Source organism: Pseudorasbora parva, chromosome 23, assembly GCF_024679245.1.
Source record: "Pseudorasbora parva isolate DD20220531a chromosome 23, ASM2467924v1, whole genome shotgun sequence".
In the NCBI taxonomy this organism is placed as follows: domain Eukaryota; kingdom Metazoa; phylum Chordata; class Actinopteri; order Cypriniformes; family Gobionidae; genus Pseudorasbora; species Pseudorasbora parva.
The window spans coordinates 23784845-23808084 of NC_090194.1; the positions used below are offsets into that span (position 1 = coordinate 23784845).

At 42.3% G+C, this 23240-nt stretch overlaps 1 protein-coding gene across 5 annotated transcripts in view; it reads left to right on the plus strand.

Moving 5' to 3' along the window:
• phldb2a (pleckstrin homology-like domain, family B, member 2a) overlaps positions 1 to 23240 on the plus strand; it is a 213805-nt gene that overhangs the window by 167845 nt on the left and 22720 nt on the right. For 4 of the 5 annotated variants that reach the window (XM_067433809.1, XM_067433808.1, XM_067433811.1 and 1 more), the window contains exons 7-8: positions 21866 to 21994; positions 22320 to 22475. In XM_067433809.1, the coding sequence (XP_067289910.1) occupies positions 21866 to 21994; positions 22320 to 22475 (285 nt within the window). The remainder of the gene's footprint in view (positions 1 to 21865; positions 21995 to 22319; positions 22476 to 23240) is intronic. The other variant, XM_067433812.1, reaches the window with a different exon arrangement.

Sequence of the window (23240 nt, forward strand, 5' to 3'; positions counted from 1 at the left end):
TGTCAACTCCCGCTTGAACAGCCCTCAGCCTACGCCAAGAATGAGTTTCCAAGTCAACACTGTGGATATCTCCTCTTTGTCCAATGCGTACCAGGATGAAGGAGTTAGAAGTCAAGTACTCTACTGTATCTTCTTGCTCTTGCGCCTTGGCATCAATTAATTAGTTCGTTAGTTAGGTTGGCTGCTGAGTAAAGAGTCTGGAACTCCCCCCAGGTGTAGCTACCGGTTGTTCTGCCGAGACTATTGAGAGCTCTTTTGATAAGTTTGACAGCAGCCTCAGCTGCTCCATTTCTGTGGGGAGTCCGCAGGATGGAAATCCCACTGCCATTCAGTTCCATTTTTTGTTGCAATGTCCTCGACAGTCACCTTCTCTTAGGCATGCTAAGTGCTTGTGTAAATCTCTCAGAGCAGACTTGGCACCCATGAAATTTGTGCCTCTGTCAGACCATAACTTCCGAGAGTGCCCCCTCAGGGCAGTGAATCGGTAGTAGGCTTGAAGAAAGCTCTCGGCAGACAAGTTGTCAACGGAAGTCTGTGTGGATGGCTCTGGAAAACATACAACAATCTACAACTCCCCAAAACTTTTTCTTGATCCATTTCTTTACTGCATCTGCACCGAAAAGGTCCAATGTGGTATACTTAAAAAGGTTTGCTCTTTTAATACGCTCATGAGGAAGGTCACTCATTACTTGTTGGCATAGCTTTGCTCTTTGCTTCTTGCAAATAACGCACTCATTCATAATCTTCTTTACTATCCTTCAGCCTTCTATGACCCAAGCTTTTCTTCTCGTATGCAGCAGTGTAGCAGCATGATTGGCATTGTGAGCTTCTCTAGCCAAAAAAAAAAGTCCCCAACCATGCCTGGAAAGGAATCAACGGTATTGCTCTACTGTCTTCATGCCAAGACTGTACTCTACCACCACAAAGCAAGAGTCCCGTGTTTTCATCTTTAATTACAACAAGGCAGTTCAAGGCTGTAGTCTTAAAGTTCAAGCTGTCCTGGGCAGCAATGGCGTCTTGAAAAGCAACTGTTCTCTCTTATACAGATAGCTTATAACTAATTGCCTCTCACTTTTCCTGAATTCAAGGCTCAGTTCTTCACACTTAGCCAAGATTCTGCAGCTCGTTGAACCTAAGCAACAGTTCCAACATTTTTGATAAACTACTAAACCGTTTGGGCTCCACCAAGTGCACAAGAGCCATGCCCCAAAGTTTCCTTCTCTGCCTATCTACTGCTTGAGTTGGACCTTGGTCTTTTGGCAGTGGTTTATTATATTAACTCACACATTAACACCATTATCAGTGTTGCAAGGTCTAGCAATCTTTTGCGATTGAGCTCTTGTGGTTACAGCTAAGAATGCTTTTCTTTGTAACCTTTATATCTTATCAGCAACTTCGGTCACAAATTCGCTGGCCATCTTTACAGTCCATTCAGCTTCAGGGGTTTTTAGGAATTTGGGGCCTTGTTGCCATTCTGACTCTTCATCAAGCTCTTCAGGAGTTGACCTCAAGGCAGCAGAGCTTCTCAAAGTACCTTTTCAACCGGGTTGCGAAGACAGTGCCACATAACTCTGCCTTGATCACGTCCCCTTTCTGGTTGAGAGTAGTAAGTTTGGCTTTTGATTCAAAAAACCTCACAACAACTCCTCTTTGCATTTCCCAGCGGAGATAAAGCACGGCACCGTAGGAAGCCTCACTCACATCCGAAAATGTGAAACCCATGGCTCCAAAAGGTGTGAGACTTCTTCGAAACTTCTTCGAAATCTTGCCAAGTCTCACATACTCTTCAAAGATTCTAATAGCACCCTTCCAGATTTTTGGCGACAGTGGGTCATCCCAAGTATCTTTAGTTGGATTACCTATACTTGCTTCTTGGTAGGAAGTGCCAAAACCGATAGGGTCATAGAACCCAGTGACCTGACTTACTCAACGAGTTAAGGTGTTTGGAGTTCCACTTTTTACTTCCTCTTCCTTCAAATCAATTTCCGTCCTCATCTTGCCTAGCATCTTTGAGAAATTGATGGACGTCAAAAACCGAAGTTTGTTGGTCTCTGGTTCTTAGCCGACACCCATTGCTTTACTTTCTTCATCTCACATCTGATTAGGCAACACAAGAGTCTTAGGCGCAGACAAAGTTTTACTGTTACTGGAGTTAGCTGCTCTTTTCCAGTGTTTTGATGTCATTGTGGGATGTTAATATGTAATCAACATAACTGTCTTCTACCAGAACACGGCCTTCTTCAAACATGGCTGCAAACTGTGGAAGATTAGCAGTCTCCCTCTGTCACGGTTCATAAATTCATTGTCTCTTTTCTCTCTATAGCTGTGTCCCAAAGTAAAGTGCGCGCACTTTGAAGGCCGCATTTGAAGTGCGATTACGTCATAGCGGCACTAAGAAGGCTGTCCTAATGTGAAGGCTGCATCCTCTGAAGGCCGCATTTGAAGTGCGATTACGTCACAGAGGCACTACGAAGGCTGTCCCAAAGTGAAAGCTGCACATCTGAAGGCCTCATTTGAAGTGCGATTGTGTCACAGCGGCGCGACGAAGGCTGCCGCAATACGAGCAACTTCAAAATGCGCCCTTCGTTTCTCAGGGAAATCAAATGCTTTCCCTATCCCTGAATTCATAGCACACTGGTGATTACTGGTCCGCATTCCCGCGGCACTCGATCAGATTTCCCATAAAGACGGTATAGTGCGTAACCGACATAACTCAAGTGTAGCCTGGATACTATTGAACACAACAGCGCAAATGCTTGAAGTAAACAAAATGTTTAGTGCATTTGCACAGTTCCCAGTTCCCTGCCCTGAGCAACCAAGATAAACTTTAATTTCCCAATTTTTAATTGCATAAATGCTATTTATTTCTCAACCATTCTCTCAAGAAGAGGATTCAGTCTATTATCTCCCTTTTTGCTGTTTCTTTCTTTTTTTCCCCTACACTCTCTTTAAATAGCCTAAAATTAAATCTGCGCAGGGCTGTATTTTTGTCCTGCTCCCGCTATTCGCACCGCACTGCACCATCCTGCTCACGCTTAAAATTCACTCCGTGCTCACCTGCTATAAAATATTTTATTCCCGACCTGACGGATCCAGCTAAATTTAGATTTTGTTTCCAGAATCTCTTTTTTAAATTTCCCTTACAGAAAGAGAGACACTGGGGATAGGATATGTTGTCCCTGCAATCATTTATTTTTCTTATACCCTACTGTCAATAGCTTAGCTAAAAAAATAACACAGAAAAAATAGGCTAAATCAAATGCGACATCTGTCACTCAAAATTATAAGACAAAATGCAAATAAACGAAAACTGCTGATTTAGATGCTAAAATAAAGTTTTTTATATGAATGAATGAATGACTGAATGAATGAATGAATGAATGAATGAATGAATGAATGAATGTCGCTCACTGACAACGGTCCATTACTGAAATTCTCCTCTAAAGGCTGAATGTAAAGTTGGGGCCGGCACAGAATAATTTATATAGGCTAGGCTATATTATTAGCCTATTTTTTTTTTTTTTAATGCAAGTTATTTGTAAATTAATCAAAGAAATTGCTGTCTATTGTTCATTTTCGTTAACTTGAAAAGTAGGCTAAATAAAAGAGAACTTAAGTTTAACATCAGAAACAGAAATTTAAATTAACAGCTAAACCAGAAGAAAACACTTTTCTATACTTTCATTGCGCTGAGCGGGAGAAGCTGGAGCTGGACCGGGATGGAAAAATAATGCACAATAGAGACTCTGGTAAGGCCAGAGCGGGACATCATCATCTGGGATGAGTTCACATTTCCACTGTCCGCAGTTTTGCGGGGCTGAATGGGTCGACAGCTGGCATGTCCAGTTGCTTCCCTGTGCTGCTTTGCCTGACGTCATTCCCCTGGACTTCTCTGCCTGCCTTCAGACTGGATCTGTTTCCCAACACTGCTGTGACCTTTTGTGCTTTTGCTCGCTATTGGATCCTCTGTTCCTCTGACCGCGAACGTAACACCCTCATAGCGACTTAGGCAATGCAGCCAGCAGGTTTATCCCTGACGTTAACTCTGATGACAACGAAGGTTTGAATCTCATCCTCTGGGTTGTCTCTCCAGAGAAATCGACTGAGATGATTTTCTTTGTCTTTAAGCCAGCGTTTCTCAAACTGTGGGGCGCGCCCCACCGGTGGGAAATAGTGACAAATGGGAGGAAATTTGTTAATTTTCAACACGATCTCATGGTAATGCATATAAATAGTACGAGTGTGCAATCTCTTGGATATGTATACGGCAAAATGAGTTTTGCCGTGCATATGGTACGCAGTTTTTTCGCGTGCATATGATACACACTTTATGGCGTTTATATGACATGCTCTTGGGTAGGATACATTCCACGAAATTGCACACTCATAATATTTACACATTTTCGTGAGATCGGGCTCTCATTTGTTTGTGCCCATCTCTACCACCTTTTGATATTCCCACGTGGTATTTTTATTTCTGTGCCCCTGAGAGTACAGTCCTGGGATATGGGATTCAGAATATTTAGTGACGTGACATAACTACCAGATTGAAACTGTTTTTTCGTGTAGGCTGGCGCTGAGCCAGATGCAGATGACATAATCGGCCCGGATCCTGCTGACTGCAGTAAACCTCGGGATAAACAGAGAGACTAACATTAGCGTAGATGCCATCTTTTTATGATGTAATGAGTACATCAGGTGTTCTGGCTGACCTAGTTAATGCAGCCTAACAACCAGTCAATTGATTAGAATAAGTTAAAAATGTTTTATGAGTATGCCATAGTAAAGAGATGTGTTTTAGTCTAGATTAAAGAATCTAGCCCAGAACTGGGCCAATATGATCACACTTCCTGGTTATAGTAAGAACTTGAGCTGCTGCGTTTTGGACCAGCTGCAGTTTATTTATTAAGCGAGCAGGGCAACCACCCAGTAGAGCATTACAATAATCTAGCCTTGACCTCATGAACGCATTAACTAATTGTTCAGCATTTTGCATTAAAAGCATGTGCCGTAATTTAGATATATTTTTAAGATGGTAGAATGCAGTTCCCTTTCATTCAGTCACTCTGACGTAATGTCAGTGACTGACGAATGGGGGTTTCGCCTAGAAGCCAATCATCTTTAAGATCTTAGAAAACACCTAATGGCAGTGCCAATGCCACAAGCATGCGGGATTTGCATGCGTAACTCCGCCTACCCACATGGGTATATAAAGAAGTAGCTGGCATGATCGCATTATGTTTCTGCTTCAGAGCCAAGAGCATCTCTTCTCTCCTGCAAGCCTGAATTCTGAAGTCCTCTCTTCAGTCTTTGAGACGAGCGGTTCTCTTGGTGTAATGGCGCGTTACAGTGATCTCACATTGCCTGCCTGCTGATCTGTGCAGGGATCTGCAACAGCTGTGTGTGTTTTCCCTGGGCGCTTCAGCACTCTGCAGAGCTTCCTCTCACAAAAAGAGCTTGCGTGTGGCACGTCTTTTTCAAGACGGTTTGCCCGCGCACTTCCGGGTGCGGTCGATATCTGTTGCTGTCTTTGGGATGCATTCACTGCTCAACATGTTTGGGCCCAGCACGTTCGGACAGTGTTTGTGAATGTGCTGTGTTCCCTCTGCGGGAACATGACCACCGCGATGTTGTGGTCGAGACTCAATGATCTCTGTTAAGAGAGAGAGAGAGTCCCCTCTGCCACACCCCGATCTACCATCTCCGAGAGTGCCCAGGGTGACCTGAGGGCGGTGCTGTGGTATTAAGAACCCCGGTGATCATTCCTTGGGCCACTCCCGCCCTCTTGCACATGGCTTCCAGCGAGTGTTGGACTGAAGCAGCGGGACCATCTGCTGATGCCCCGTTCATTTCGTTCACACTCCAGATAGCGGCGAGAGGTCGATTGCCGCATCTCAAGGTGGGCTAGAGTCCTTTGGGGATGACGATTCGGCTATGCTCCACCCCCGGGTGTGGTAGCACTGTAGAATCTGACCTAGAGTTGACAGCCATGTTATCTCGGGCAGCCGCGAGCCTCGGGCTGGTGTGGAACTCCACCCTGTCACGAGTGCTTGCGGTTGGGCCATTGGTTTTTGGCGGTGGCACCTGACAGCTGCGGGCCCCGCCCCCAATACCATTTCGCTCCCGAGATGCATGAGGAGTGCACGCGGTCCAGGAGATCCCTGTGTCTTCCCGCGACCATTCGGTGCCCTCCTCCGCCTTCTCTTCCCTCGAGGGGTCGCAGCCTAAGGGTACACTGGGGTCCCTCCCCCCTCAGTCAGATGCTCTGTTGCGCACTATGGTGTCCACTGAGGGCTTTGACCTGACGCGGTGAAGCTATCCTAAGCGCCCTCCCAAGCCTGTTGGCTCGTCTACTTCGGTGGCATAGTCCAGCAGTGCTACGGGGTAAGCTGCTGCCCCGATGCATATGCAGGAGGACAGAGCTGATCCAGGGCTTACGAGCTGCGTGCCACCACCGAACCGGGTGGCGTAGGTGAGCACATGCCCCCTGGGTCAGGAGATGTCCACAGCTGTGGTCCGGGAAAGACAATTGGCCTTACTTGGTCGATGTGGGAAGGCTGGGTGAGCCCGCCTCCTCAGCTTGCCCATATCCCAGGCTGGCCTTATCGGTGGCAAAGTCGAGGACTGCGCCCAACAGTTCTTGGCTGTCCCCAGAGGCAGACTGAGGCCATCAAACACTTACTGCCCCGGCGGCCCGATGAGCTGTCACGGATTCAGCCAATCCCTGGGGAGTGGAGACTCCATCCCCAGTCGGTCCAGCTGATCTGGGATCAGTTCGGGGATGCACAGGTAGATCTATTTGCCTCCCACGACTCGTCCCATTGCAGCCTGTACTATTCCCTGACCGAGGGCACGCTCGGCACGGATGCGCTGGTGCACAGCTGGCCGCAGGGCCTACGCAAATATGTGTTTCCCCCAGTGAGCCTTCTTGCTCGTGTTTTGTGCAAGGTCAGGGAGGACAAGGAGCCGGTCATGTTGGTCGCCCCGTATTGGCACGGCCGGACCTGGTTCCCAGAACTAGTACTCCTTGCGACAGCCCCTCCCTGGCCGATTCCTCTGAGACAGGATCTCCTCTCTCACCCTGTGGCACCCACGTCCCGATCTTTGGAACCTCCACGTGTGGCTCCTGGATGGGACGCAGCAGGTTTGAGTACCCTACCACTTCCGGTGGTGGCTACCATCACTTCCGCTCGGGCCGAATCCACGAGACAGGCCTATGCGTTGAAGTGGAACCTCTTCGTCAGTTGGTGTTCTTCTCGCCAAGAAGACCCCTGGATATGCCCGATCGGGTCTGTGCTCTCATTTCTCCAAGAAGGGTTGGATCGAAGGCTGTCTCCTTCCACCCTGAAGGTTTATGTGGCCGCTATCGCCGCCTACCATGACCTCTTGGACGGTAAGCCGGTAAGTAAGCACGACCTGGTCATCAGGTTCCTGATGGGTGCGAGGAGACTACATCCTCCTTGTGCTCCTCTCGTACCCTCTTGGGACCTCTCAGTAGTTCTAAGTGCACTGCAGAGGGCCCCGTTTGAGCCTTCGCAGTTAGTAGATGTTAAGTTCTTGTCTATGAAGACAGCACTCCTGACCGCATTGGCCTCCATCAAGAGGGTAGGGGACCTGCAGGCATTTTCGGTTGACGAAGCGTGCCTGGAAATCGGGCCGGGTTACTCTCATGTGATCCTGAGACCCATATGTGCCCAAGGTTCCCACCACTCCGAGGATTCAGAGACCAGGTGGTGAACCTGCAAGCGCTGCCCTTGGAGGAGGCAGACCCAGCCTTGGCACTGCTCTGTCCAGTACGCCCCCTCCGCGCTTATGCGCTTACTAAACACATTCGCCAGATTTTACAATCTCCGAGTGGAGCCTGTATCCGACTATGTACTCGCCTCTACGAGTGGTCGGTAATGGATTGGTTCAGGTGTCTTCGCTTGCTCGCCATTCCACTCCACAGACTGGATACGTGCGATAATCTTTTCAGGTGAGCTCTCCGAGAGCCCTGAGCTCCTCCAGCACTGACGACGCCGACGCCAGTAAGTCTGCCCTTAGCCCAGACACTCGTGCCTGGCCAGGTGCCCCATATGCATCCCCTCCGGCGGCCCCCACGTGTATTTCCACCGTAAGCCTCCCTGAGTGGGTGTATTCCCTTGGCAACCATGCCACCCCTTGGGGGTAAAAATCCACCTGCGGCTGGTACCCCATATGTGTTTTCTTAAGTTCTCCCTACGGGTAGGCAGTATGGTGCATATCTCCAACTGGAATATGCCTCCTAGTGTACCTTGGTATTCCTGCGTTAAGTGGAGGCCTTTGACCGTCCTATCTTGCATCAGGGCACTCATGCTTGTGCAAGGCACTGGAAGCCAGCCGAGTGTCGTGATTCTTTTGGGACCCCCATTCGTCAGTCACTGACGTTACGTCGGAGTGACTAAACGAAAGGGGACGTCTCGGTTACGTACGTAACCCTCGTTCTCTGAGGAGGGAACGGAGACGTAACGTCCCGCTGACACATCCGCTGTACCGCTGGAACGGCCGAGAATTCAGTCTTGGCTCCTCAGCAGGTAAACATAATGCGATCATGCCAGCTACTTCCTTATATACCCATGTGGGTAGGCGGAGTTACGCATGCAAATCTCGCATGCACATGGCATTGGCACTGCCATTGGCCGTTTTCTAAGATCTCAAAGATGATTGCTTCTAGGCGGAACCCCCATTTGTCAGTCACTGACGTTATGTCTCCGTTCCCTCCTCAGGGAACGAGGGTTACATACGTAACCGAGACGTTTTACAGATGCTGGAAACATGGCTTTCAAATGAAAGATTGGTATCGAAGAGCATACCCAGGTTCCTCACAGACGGCGAGGACTAGACAGAGCAGTCATCAAGTGTTAGACAGTATTCTAGGTTACTACTTGTGGAGTTTTTTTGGCCAAATATTAAAAATTCTAATTTTTCTGAATTAAGTTGCAGGAAATTACTATTCATCCATTTTTTTTATCATCTATGCATTCCCTTAAAGGGGGGGGGGGGGGGGGGTGAAACACTCAGTTTCAGTCAGTGTCATGTCAATCTTGAGTACCTATAGAGTAGCATTGCATCCTGCATATCTCCGAAAAGTCTTTATTTTTTTAATAATTATATAAGAAAGATGCGCTGTTCCGAGTCTTTCCGAAAAAAGCCGAGCGGGTGGGGGCGTATCGTGTGAGCGGAGCTAAATAATGACGTGTGCGCGCTGCTGCTATTGTGTTGAGTCGAGTGCGTCGTAAAGCTGTGTCATCCCTAACAGCGGGAAAAACTTTATTCAAAATAAAAATATGGCTTTTAATCAGATACAGCCATACATCTATGATCCGGAATCAGACCCAGAGGCTGCAGTTGAACAGGAGCAGCAGCAAAAACGACTAGAGCAGGACGTCTCTATGTGGTACAAGTTATACACTAACTATATAATATGCTTAGCGACTTGTGTTATTTACATATTTATACTTGAATTACATCGTCGTATTTTTGTCTTTGAAGGTGTACATGTGAGAAGTGCAGTTGTGCACGTGTGTGTGTGTTTACGCGTGGTTTGTGTAGACAATTGTAACGTTATTAAGCGGACTGGTTTTGCACGGCAGGCTAAGTTAGTGTTTACATAGAAAGACATGGAATAGTAGCGCATTTGAATGAAGAAGCGCGCTTATTTAGTTCAACATATTTCCCCACTCTTTGTGTATTGTTGTTTGGAGTGCTTTTACAATACACAAACATAAAGTTACACATATAGTGGCCAGCTAAACAAATGTACACGCACTACACATCGCATGCTCCATTGATCAATTTCTATATATAGTAATATATATAGTAACTATACGTGATCATGTTTGGGCTACTTGATGAGCATAGGCAAAAACACAGACATTTGAAGCAGTCTTACTCACCGCCTGCGGTTCTAACGTTGGGACCTTTATCGTTGGGACTGCTCCATCATTCAGCATTAGGCGATTGGAAAATCCGGCGTCAAGCTGGGCCTTGTTTATGAAACAGTCGGCACCGAAATGCAGCGAACAGATATAAACATTCGCGCAACTCAGTTGCTGATCCGGAAAAGCAAATTCCATCCACTGTTGCCTTACCGCGGGGTTTTTGGGGAATCTGTGCAGGACTGTCTTGGTCTGGCAACCAAAAACGCACTTTTTGATGTAATTTTTAATTGTGCACATCACCTGTGCAGCGCAGCCTACGAGCCAGCGCTTTGATGGGCGTAGCCTGTTACTTTCGCTCTCTCCCTCTCTCTCTCTCACGCTCTTCCGGTAGAATTGTCCGTAAGGCCCATACAAGGAAATTCCGCCCCCATTAGCGTCAAAGGGGACGCATGATCGCAAAAAACTTGCCGAAACTTATGACTAACCGGAAGTAGTATTTTTGACAAAGAAATACTCCCATCAAACGTCCACCTTAACTTTTGAAACTTTGTCCATGTTTAGTATGGGATTCCATGTCTTTAAAAGTGTAAAAAGATCAGTATGCATGAAACAGCATTTCACCCCCCCTTTAATCTTGTTAATTGGTAAGTTTTGTCAGGGTGTGAAGAAATATAGAGCCGTGTGACATATCTTCATTTAATGCTACAAACTGATAACGGTCAGATGATTCAGATCAGTATGATTTCAACCATGCCAATGCAATTCCACTAATGCCAGCATAATTTTCGAGTCTATTCAAAAGAATGTTGTGGCCGATAGTATCGATTGCAGCGCTATGATTGAGTAAGACTATTAGAGAGGTACAACCACGATCAGATGATAAGAGTAAATCATTTGTAACTCTGATGAGATCAGTCTCAGTACTATGATACGGTCTAAGTCCTGACTAGAAATCCTCACAGATACAATTTCTTTCAAGGAGGAGAAGAGGTCACAATTATGTTTCTTTTCTAAAAAGAAACATAATTATGAAGACACTGCCTTTTTCTAGTATTTTTGACAGAAACGGTAGATTAAAGATTGGCCTGTAATTGACTAATTCTGTAGGATCAAGTTGCGTTTTTTTAATTAGTTGTTTAATTATAGCCAACTTCAAAGTTTTTGGTACATATCCTAATGTCAAGGATGAATTAATGTCAAGGATATTAAGGAGAGGATCTATGACCTCTGGAAGCATCTCTTTTAATAGCCTAGTTGACCCCTCTTTTAATAGGGTCAAGCATACATGTTGTTGATTTTGATGATTTAACAAGTTTAGCCAATTCTTCTCCTCCTATAGCAGTGAATGACCATCAGAAGTTTATTTTTATTTTTTTTGGTTAATTTAGCCATTGTATCGAAAAAATACCTAGAGTTTTGTTTATTTTCTTCGAATAGAGTCGAGAAATAAGCAGATCTAGCAGTTTTTATGGCCTTTCTGCATGCAATCATGCTCTCTTTCCATGAATTGTGAAAAACCTCCAGTTTTTCAGCAGCGCTCCATTTTTTTGGCTGTGGTTTTAAGGACCAGAGTGTGATCGTTGTACTACGGGCATTGGACTATTTTCTTTAATCTTTAAGTGCCGGGAGGCAACTGTGTCTAAAGTACTGGAAAAGAGAGAGTCAATAGTCTCCTAGGCTCCTAGTTCCTCTAGGCTATCTGGGATGCTGAGGAGATGGAACTGATAAGGAAGATTATTTACAAAGCAATCTTTAGCTGCAGCAGTGATTGTCCTGCCATTTGAAGCGAGGGGGACAGCTTTGCCGCCCTAGCTAAATTAAGTATACATGATACTAGGTAATGATCTGAGATGTCATCGCTCTGCTGCAGAATATCAACATTTATTCCATATGACAGTATTGGATCTAAAGTATGATTGCAGCAATAAGTGGGTCCTGATACATCTTATTCTAAACTCTTTTGGAGTTAGACGTCTCTAAATGCTAATCCTAATGCGTCTTTTTCATTGTCCACAGGGATATTAAATTCACCAACAATTAGTAGTATTGCATCCTTCATATCTCTGAAAAGTCTTTAGTTTTGTTATATTTATAAAAGAAATATGGGCTGTACCGAGTCTTTCCGGAAAAAAACGAGCGCCTGGAGGCGTATCGTGTGGGCGGAGCTAAAGAATGACGATCGCGAACAAAGCGGTGACGTCCTTAAGCGTGGAGAAACCCATGGCTATCTCAGCTAATACAGATAATGATCCAGAATCAAATCTGAGGCAGAAATAAATTGAACAGGAAACACAGCAACATCAGGACGTCCGTCTCTGTGGTATGTACTGTATTTAGTGGCCTTTGTGTGTCTTTACTCGCATTTTATGGAGGACATGATTCGGTTTATGGGCTATTGTATGCGACTAGACCTTAGAGGTAGCAAGCAAAACGGTTTTTGCACGTCAGACTAATGTAACGTTATACAACAGAGAACAGCAATAGAGTAACCGTTAGCGCATTTGAATGACGAAGCACGCGATCGTGTCGTTTACTGATGTTTACTCATGCGAAGGTAGCCAATAGCAGAGACATTTGAAGCCGTTTTACTCACCAGCTGCTTCCAAAGCAGGACCGATCCTTTATCGCTGGGACCGCTCCGTCAAAAACACACTTCTTTGGTATGATTTGGTGAAGTCCTGTGACAGCAGTGACCGTGGAGATCCCCTTTGAGACACGACTGAAACGATGTTGTGAAGCTTCCCGTCATTTCTGCGTTCAAATCGGTTCAAATGCAGCGCTGCCTTCCCGGAATGCTGTGCTGAAGCGTTGAAGTCGCTCGACGTGACCCATAGGAATAAAGTGGAGCGCGGCGTGCAACATAAGTCTTCACGGAGGACTTTAATTAATCTGTATTATATCTGTTCATTTTTTACTTTTGAATGGTTTTGATGTATTTTTGTATTTACTAATTCAGGGAACAGACACAGTCTCTATTTACATTTACATTTATGCATTTAGCAGACACTTTTATCCAAAGCGACTTACAACTGAGGAGTACAGGAAGCGATCTGTCATGAAGAGAAACGCAAAAAGTGCCCTAAATACAAAGATTTGGATTAGGGATGCACCGACACCGACTCAGGATCGGTATCGGCTCAGGGTATCGGACAGACAGGACCGATCCAAATTCGACACTGTGCCTATAATATTCTGTGTTATTGTTAAGCCCCAGTGCCCCACAAAGAAACAAAAACATTATAAAGCATCATCGACGATTTGTGCATAATATTATAAGTGTTCTGAAGTCATTCCATAGTTTAATGCGAGTACAGATGAATAATTAAGTCATTAAACTCAAGTTCACGTCAGTGCATGCTTTCCTCCGCTGCGACTGTCAGTCATTCTCCATTCTGCGTTCAAATTGTGTCACGTTTGGTTATGACAGTCAACACAATAAATGATTATTTATTGTTTCTTTTATTATGCTTGATCTGTAGGTAACGATCTATGGTTTCTCATAAAGTGACTTGCTGGTGATCTTGCTGGTGTTTATTGCTGTAAATCGTGTTACTTTCTACCGGGTGTCTGTTAGATCACAACACTGGACTAGTTATTGCATTGTTCTTCACACACAGTAACTGAAATGTTAAACTGTTAAAATAAATTACTTATAAGAATACTGCTTAGATACACCACGCGTTTATATCTTGTTTTGAACTTCTCAATGCGGATGGAGGCACGAACCGCGGTAAAGCCCTGCATTTATGCCCGAGCCCGACAGGCCCCGACTATTTTACGCCCCTAGGGCCAGGCTTCGGGCCAATTTTCATGTCATGCCAAAAACGCGGGCAGGGCTTCGGACCTTTTTTTAGGCTTCTCCTTTGTTTTATATTTATTTTATTAATTAAAAGGAACAATGAGATATTCTGTACTGGTGGAAAAAATATGAGACCATAATAGCTTACGCGACTGTCAAGATGGCTCACACAGTGTTCAGAGTTCGCCCCAGCAGCGTGCCTTTTTTCAGCGCAGCTTTTAGAGCTATGGCCTCTTAACAACTGGTTCCTTCATTCGTTTTCTCTGACCAGGTATCTATCTGATTGCGAAATGACCAGGAGTAGGCCTAAATGCATTCCGAGATTCTTTCAACATGTAGCCTATTTAATTCCGATCACTGAACAAATCAATTCAAAAGGTGGAATGAAAGTATTTCAGATGAAACCGGACAAATGTAAATGTATCTGGTTGTTTAAACCACAAGTATATATTTTACTCATGGAAAATGGTTAAAAAATACATTTAAATTAAAGATGAATTCTTATTAAACTTACACAAGCTATTCAATCAAGAGCAGTGTGTGATCTTTTGTTTGACAGACAGCAGAAGGTACTGCCCCTTTAAGACCCAATGCAAGGATATTCGTCGTCTTTCTCGACTCTATACAGTTCACTTAAGGCATATACAAACAACAGACTATCTCTGCTTGGATACTCAACAAGATGGACATGTTACATATGACATACTTCTATGTGAGTTTGTCCGTTCAAGCACAAGATGTGAAAGATAACTCAATATTTGCATGCTGTGAGACGTTTGCACGCTTTGGGACGAGTGTACAGGGACAGATCTTCTCACAGTGCGCGCGAGTTCTCATTCACGTCTTCTGGCGAATATACCCAGGTGATGATGGTGAAAATGACTGGTCATATTCCAACACACGGCAGCACTCGCATGCATTGAACAGTTTACAAAGAGAGGCCGATTTGCCCACGGTTTTTATTTTATTATCCCTGTTGTAATGTATCACTGAGAAGCCAGCACGTGTATCCATCGACAGAAACATACATCATGCATTATTTTAGAGTTACAACCCATAATAAATAAGCGTCATCATATGAGTTGAACATATGCGTCATCATGAGTCGTGAGATGAACCGTGGTGCAAGTGCACCTTTTGCATGGCACCACTGCTCTCGGAACCCCTGATCTCGTCAGATGGCACCCTGGTTGGGAAACGTTGGTATAGACCCAGCTCCCAACCCATCTTTGAGAATAGATTAACGGCATTATTTTTTTTTAAAAGAAAAAGAAAAGAGACTCTTTCCCGATAAGAGTCTCACGTTTACGCAGCACGTTAACGCTGATAACGGCCCACCACTACTTAAAATATAGATGCTCAAAAACATAATCACCTTCAATAAAAATTAATAAATTATCTTACCAGTGCTTAGGTGGCTCTTTCTTGCGCTCTTTGAATTTAAAATAATCTGTGGAATAAAATGCATCTTGAATCTTTTTCTTTCGTTGATGTGAACTCATATAGCATATACAGCGGGAATTCAAGATCGTATTTATATTCATTTTACGTAGATGTAAGGTAAGACAACCTGCATGTTCTTTTTGTATTTTTATTTGTTTAGATTGTTTAGCTCGTTTTGTTTGCGAGAGCCGTGAGCAGTATCAGCCCGTCAAAAATGCCTTTTACTGTGATGGTAATAGTAGGCTAAATTAACCAACATTGTGATGCTTACCGTGTTGGTAACACTTTATAATAACGTTCAGTTGTAAGTCATTTATAAGTGGTTAGTTAATGATGAACTAATCATTTACAAAACATGCATAAATGATTATCAAGTGATATGCTAATATTTTATGAATGTTTTGTAAATTCTGTTACAAGTCATTTACAAGTGATTAGTAAATAATTAACTAATGATTTATTAAACATGACTACGTGTTCATTAATGATTAATGAGTGATTTGTTAATTATTTTACTTACATTTAGTAGATTCAGTTTTTAGTAATTTACAATTGATTGGTTAATAATGAATGTATTATTAATCACCAAAATGTCAATATACCATTATCTCAATAAATTGTTAATCATGAACAAATGATGATCAAACCTTTAGTAAATGATGAGTAGCCTATATAATGTATTGATGCATATCCAAATGCATCAGATCAAGACGCATTTAATTCTTTGCATTTGTAAAAGTAGACATGATTTTATAAATATAAATAGGCTAATTTTTATTGCAAAAACTGACCAAAAACAGTGTAAAAGTATTAGCTTATGTTTTATTCAAAGTTTTCTGAAGTCATACGATATCTTTATGTGAATTGATCTTAATGTTTTAATCATTGAAATGATGATCCCTTTATGAACGCATATTTCTCATATTTATCGTTCAAATTATACTCCTGTCCTGACTCTTTAGCAGAACGCAATCGGTCACATGACACACGAGAGCCAATGGCATTTTACAATCAAAGCTGACGTAATGACGCAATTGGTCACGAGACACACAACAGCTAATGCTGTCAAAGCTGACGTGACGTTTCTTCCGGAAGTTCCGGGCGGAAAATTTTGAAATGTGTAAATCATTAATCATCGGCCGGTTGATGGACTCGACGCTGCTGATCGCTTCTGGGGATTTACTTCACACAAACCAATCATTTGGCCTCGGGACACTTGGAATATTTGTACTTTGTGAATAAATTGTTCCTGTAGTTGTATCTGCCTGTTCTTTTTATATATATATAAAACACAAACGGGTAGGATTAGGGAAGGGATTGGTTATGTGACGAATAGGAGTTAAATGCTTACAGTAATTAGATGAATTACCTATTTACACATTTCTATTGCAACAGGTGAGGAATAGCAGAATTTACTTTTCACATTTAATGTTACATTTGTTGTAGCAATCAATGGACGCATTTGTAACGGGTGAGAAATATCTACAAATGACGTGTAAAACATTTACAAGTAATGCATAGTCTACACTTTAGATTAGGGGATGCTAAAAGCATTGTAAATGCCTTGTATACGTGTACAGATCATTTGTAACAGGTAAGAAATATCTACGAATGATGTGTAAAACATTTACAAGTGATGAATAGTCTACACTTTAGATTAGGGGACGCAGAAAGCGTTGTAAATGCTTTGTATACATGTACAGATTTGTAACGGGTGATACATTTGTAACGGGTGATAAAGATTTGTAAATGATTTATTCATGCGTTTACAACATCATTTCTAACAGGTGATGAACACTTTGTAGTGTGTACTTTAATGTAAATGCCGACTGGTGATGGTATAGACAGCTGTCTTCTCTGACACATGCACCTGATGCTTCACTGGAGGGTAAAAGCAGTTCACATTATCACTAGACCCCACACAGAACACATGTCTACACCACTGAGTAAAAGGATTCAACTTACTTGACTTTTATTTTATTCCCCTGACTGGTTATTTTATGATATGCTATTTTTTTAAAGATAACTTACAGATTTGCAAATTGTTAGCATATTATACTTAATCATTTTTGAATGTATAGTCATGATTTGTAAATGATTAGTTTATCATTATTTAATAACTTATAAATAATGTATAACTGAATCTACAAAATATACAAAAAAGTAACAATTTAGTAACATTTATGAAATGTAGTCATGTTTTGTAAATCATTAGTTCATTAACTAATAAACTGTAAATTACTTATAACTGAATCTACTAAATGTATGTAAAATAATTAACAAATTACTCAATAATCATTAATGAACACGTCATGTTTCATAAATCATTAGTTAATTATTTACTAATCCCTTGTAAATGACTTGACGGAATTTACAAAACATTTATAAAATTTAAGTATATCACTTGATAATCATTTATGAATGTTTTGTAAATGATTAGTTCATCATTAACTAACCACTTATAAATGACTTATAAATGAATGTTATTATGAAGTGTTACCCTTGAATTTAACAAACAAAAAAATTCTCTAAACATTTTTCTAAATTAACTTAATTAAGAAACGAATCAAAACAAAATATAACTACTTTGACATTAAAAACAAAACTGAACTATTTTAATGTAAAAAACAAAACAAAAAACGTTTTTTTTGACTCGGGGCCGATAATTTTGATAAGCTGTCGGACACGGGCCATGCTAGGGCCTCAGCGTCTCGGGCCAGGGCCGGGCTAGGGCCTAGATTTGAGATCCGTGCAGGGCTCTAGAGCGCAGAGCGCTGTAAGCATGTGACTCCGTGTTGCTTCAAGCGCATCATCCTGCGCACGGAATGTGCATACGCACCTTGAGCTGCTCTATATAATAATACTTTTGCCCTATGAAAGCCTTATTAATAGCTTTTCTTGTTCTGCCCTATCTATAATATGTTGCTGCCTCATTAAAAAGATGCACTATACATTTAAAATAAATGTAATCTCTTAGTATATAGGCCTTTTTTTCATGAAAATATTTTGCATAACATTTTACCAGATTTACAGCTTATTCACTTTTGTGGTTTCCTTTATTTTTTTTCCCCACTAAATGTTTAAATTTTATACAATTATTGTGCACTCGTGATTTTGTAACTTTTGCTGCTGAATTATCCACTAATCTAATCTAATCACCATCTATAGTAGTAGGCTATTTTTGTCATAAATTGTGATTTTATATATTTTTTTTATTTCTTGTTTTTCTTTATAATGATGTCCAGTTTATTTAGTTGATTGTGTTTAACTCACAAAATAATGATTTTCAATTCAACACATTAAGGTTTAGAAATTCTGATAAGATTAAGTGCTCATGGAAGAGATTAGTTTTTACCGGTCTTTTGAATGAAGCGAGTGATTCTGTCGTTCGTATGGAGGACGGAAAATCGTTCCAATCAACCAGGAACAATGAATGAAAATGTTCTGGAGAGGGATTTCATGCCTCTCTGTGATGGAACCACAAACCTCATCATCTGGTTGAAATAAGAGGTAGAGCTGTGTGTCATCAGCATAACAATGATATGAGAGGCCATGTGCCTGAATGATGGGTCCCAATGATGTCGTGTAAATGGAGAAGAAGAGAGGTTCAAGCACTGAGCCCTGAGGAACCCCTGGTTAGGTGATGTGCTTTGGATATCCTTCCTCTCCTCTAAAGACCTACCTGTGAAATAGGACTCAAACCAGTGGAGTGGAATCCCTGTGTCCCTGTGATGCCCATTGATGAGAGGGTGGACAGAAGAATCTGATGATTCACAGTGTCAAAAGCAGCAGATATATCAAGGAGGATGAGGACTGTTGATTTTGAAGCAGCTTTTGCTATTCGCAGGTCTTTAGAAACTGACAATAATGCCGTCTCAGTTCAGTGTCCCATTTTGAAACCTGACTGGTTTATGTCCAGTTGATTAGACTGTGAGAGAAAAGATGAGACCTGGTTGAAAACAACTTGTTCAAGTGTTTTCGCTATGAATGGTAGGAGAGAAACAGGTCTGTAGTTCTCTACAAGTGATGTGTCTAATGTTGTTTTTTTAAGCAGTGGGGTTACCCGAGCCTGCTTCAATGTGGTAGGGAAGATGCCAGTGCAGAGAGATGTGTTAAAGATGTGTGTGAGTACTGTTAAGAGTGTAGGGGAGATGGCTTGTAGAAGATGTGAGGGGATTGCATCTAGAGGACAGGTAGTGGGGTGGCTGGAGAGGAGAAGTTTAGATACATCAGCCTCAGTGAGTGTAAAGAAGGAGGAGAGAATATGTTTGGCTGTGGATGTGGCTGATTTAAAACCATGTGTGTGGAGGTGGGAACTGACTGCTGATGATTGTGGTTTTATCTGTGAAAAAATGGGCAAGATCATTTGCAGATAGAGAGGTGGTGGAGGGGGACAGAGGAGAGAGTTGAAAGTTCTGAAAAGTGAGCGTGTGTCTGAGGTGCTGTTGATTTTGTTGTGGAAATATGAGGATTTAGCTGCATGGACATCATTTAAGAAGGAAGAGAGCAGAGAGTGATACTTACTGAGGTCAGTTGGGTCGTTTGATTTGCGCCATTTTCTCTCTGCTGCTGTAAGTTTGGTCCGGTGTTCACGAAGAACATCAGTTAACCAAAGGTTAGAGGGAGTAGAGCATGCTGGCCTTGAAGATAGAAGGCAGATACTATCTAGACACAAAGTTAAAGTAGAACATAAAGTGTCTGTTGCAGTGTTGACATCCATAGAGGAGAAGTGAGCAAGGGAGCAAGGTGCAGAAAGGAGTAATTGAGCAGCAGACAGAGTATTGACATTGTGTCAATGCTCTGTCAAATAATTTTAGAACAGTGTCATGAATATATTTCTTGACCTAAACTACAGTGGTACAAGTTGAATTTTTCATTAAGTGTCAATAATCTGTCAAATTATTTTAAAATAGTGTCATGAACTATGGTATCATAGAGGAGTCGTTAGGTGTACGCTTTGACTGATGTTGGTCGAGCCTCAGTCAGGTTAGTTTTTTTGGTATTTAATGGAAATTTAGTTTGCAGTAAGAAAAAAAAAAAAAACCACAACAACATTATTTTGGGTTAAACAGACTTTATTTGAACTTTTGTTTAGAGTGCGTTCACTCTTTAACGAATAGTTTGAGTTTATTCTTACCATTTCTTTGTTTGTCTGTTTGTCATGGCTGAGTCCCATGAGCTGGTGCACCATCAAAAGGGGTTTGGGTGGAAATGTTGGTCTTGTATAATACTGTTCCGGCCTAGGACCTAGCCGCAACCATTCCTTGTTCAGCTTGGGGTGGGGCCTCTTCCTCTTATTTTTATACATTGGAAGTGAATTTATAAAGTGAAGCCATTTGACAAAGTGTTATTTTCTGTATTTGTTTATGTGTGTATTTGATGTTTTTATATTTGTTTATTTTGTGTAATGGCCATTATTTGTGTATGTATTTTCCCCTTTTTTGCGTTAATTGGTGGTGGTCACCAGTGTATAAATTAATGCCTTGTGTTTTAAAGAGTCAGTGGTGTTCTGTGAGCAGGTCTGTGAACAGGCCTTAAAACTCAAATGGTTGATTTTATTTCTCGAACTCCTATTCATATTTTTAAGACATTTGAAATAGTCTATTATCTGACCTTCTGTTGGAGCTGGTGGAGGAAACTTAAAAACTAAAAAAAACCACATGATGAACTGAAAAATATTAATGATGCTGTTATAAAATAATAATTTGACAGAGTATTTACACTTAATGCTATTTTAATGACAAATTAAACTTGTACCACTTAAAAAAAAAACATTACGTTATAATGGCCTCAGTCAATCTCAAAACAACCACATGACAGTTTAATGTTAACCCTATAAAGCTAAGTAGTTTCTTAAATTTGATTGTAACAATGTTCGTGGATGGAAGGAAGAGGACAAGGGGGTCGGCGTGACTGCTGACGCTTTTATTAGGTAAATAACTCAAAACAATGTGCACACTTCAGCGTGTGTCTTTCTCAGTCTATATCTCAGTTAACTTCCGGGTTCGCGGTTCAACATCCAGTTTCCGGGTTCTCAGTGTCTCATGGTGTGGAGCGTCATCAGTCCGTCTCTCTCTCTTCTGCTTCCGTTTCTCCAGGCGTTTTATTCTCTCTCCACGCCCATTACTGAAACAAGATACAGGTGTTATCAATCTGCGTCCAACCCACTCACTTACCGCTCGTCCCGAGGCGCTCTCTCCCGCTGCAGACCTCGCTGAACCACGCCCCCCTTGCCACATTGATAATCTGCTATGTCATGTTTATGGCAGGTTTTGTTGCCTTGGTAATGTCAAGTTGTCATGACAAAGACACTGACAGGTTATGATGTATTGATTTATGTCAAGTTGTCATAACAAAGACGTCTCACATAAAGTCATCCTTGCATTAAAAATTACATAATTGAGTGAATGACACTTATTAACAGTTGTCATAAACATGCATACAAACTCCTTCAAATTCATGACATGTCATGAATGATTATGAAGGTGTCATGTTAGTCTTGTGCACACCCCTTGAAGTAAAGTGTTACCAAAACTTGTAGTCCATTATTAGAGAATTACACCCCCTAATGTCACATCTACCTACCTTTTTCCAGTTTATCTCTTCCTTGCTCTAACCCAACCTTGCACTTTCTCTATTTCTTTGTCCATCATATTTGTGCCCATCTCACCACTCTGTGCTCTGTATATGTACATCATCCATACGTGTCACCGCTGTGCTGTAGGACAAAGCCCTGTTGGAGGCTGAGAGAGTTAAAGTAGAGAGGCTAGCTGAGCTGATCTCAGAGCAGAAGACCCAGTTGGACACCTGTCCTGAAGCACTGAAGGAGCAGCTCCAGATTCAGCTATTCAGGGTCAGTCAGTTACCATGGTCTCCCTCGTATCTGTGCCCACCTGTGCGGCCAACTGTTCTGCTGTCTGTCTCTCACAAACACTTCCTGTTTGTGTTTTTCCTCTCTGCAACAGCTCTGGAAATGCCATTTGCTCTTGTTGGTAGGCAATTCTTCTCTGTGTGTTTCAACATACCCACATTCCCTGAGAGTTTGACCTTTAGTCACTTGTTTGTTTAGCACAATCCTGTGAATTATTGCTGATTGTTCAGTTAGTTTAGTTTGGAGTTACACCATGTAAAAATGCAATCTATTGCCTCATGCTAAGCGCTGTTGCCTTTTTTGGTAGGTCACTGAAGCTTTGGAAACGGAAACAAAGCGTTTTGAAGATTTGGAGTTTCAGCAGCTGGAAAAAGAGAGCCGTCAAGATGAGGAGAAGGAGACGCAGACGCAGCAACTCCTCAGAGAGATAGCAGAATATCAGAGATCTGTTGTCACTCGCAAGGTGTGTAGTGTGTGGAATGAGGAAGTCCAGGAGCGTATCCAGAGGAAGAGGTTAGCTAGGAAGAAGTGGGACAGTGAGAGGATGGAGGAAAGTAGACATGAATGCAGCGTGAGGTTAAGATAGAGGTGGCAAAGGCCAAACAGAAAGCGTATGAGGACATGTATGCAATGTTAGATAGTAAGGAAGGTGAGAGGGATGTGTATCGGTTGGCGAGGCAGAGGGATAGAGATGAAAAGGATGTGCAGCAGGTTAGAGTGATTAAAGGTAGAGATGGAAATGTTCTGACAGGTGACAGGGGGGTGAGAGAAAGATATAAGGAGTACTTTAAGGAACTGATGAATGAGAAAAATGACAGGGAGAGAAGAGTTGTAGAGGCAAATATTGTTGACCAGGAAGTAGAAAGTATTAGCCAGGGTGACGTTAGGAGAGCTTTGAAGAGGATGAAGAGAGGAAAGGCAGTTGGTCCTGATAACATACAAGTGGAGGTATGGAAGTGTCTAGGAGAAATGGCAGTAGAGTTCTTAACTAGGTTGTTCGACAAGGTTTTAGAGAGTGAGAGGATGCCTGAAGAATGGAGGAAAAGTGTTTTTGTGCCGATTTTTAAGATGTGCAGAGTTGTGGAAACTACAGAGGTATTAAGCTGATGAGCCATACAATGAAGTTGGGGGAAAGAGTAGCGGAAGCAAGGCTAAGAGGAGAAGTGGACATTTGTGAGCAGCAGTATGTTTTCATGCCAAGAAAGAGCACTACAGATGCATTATTTGC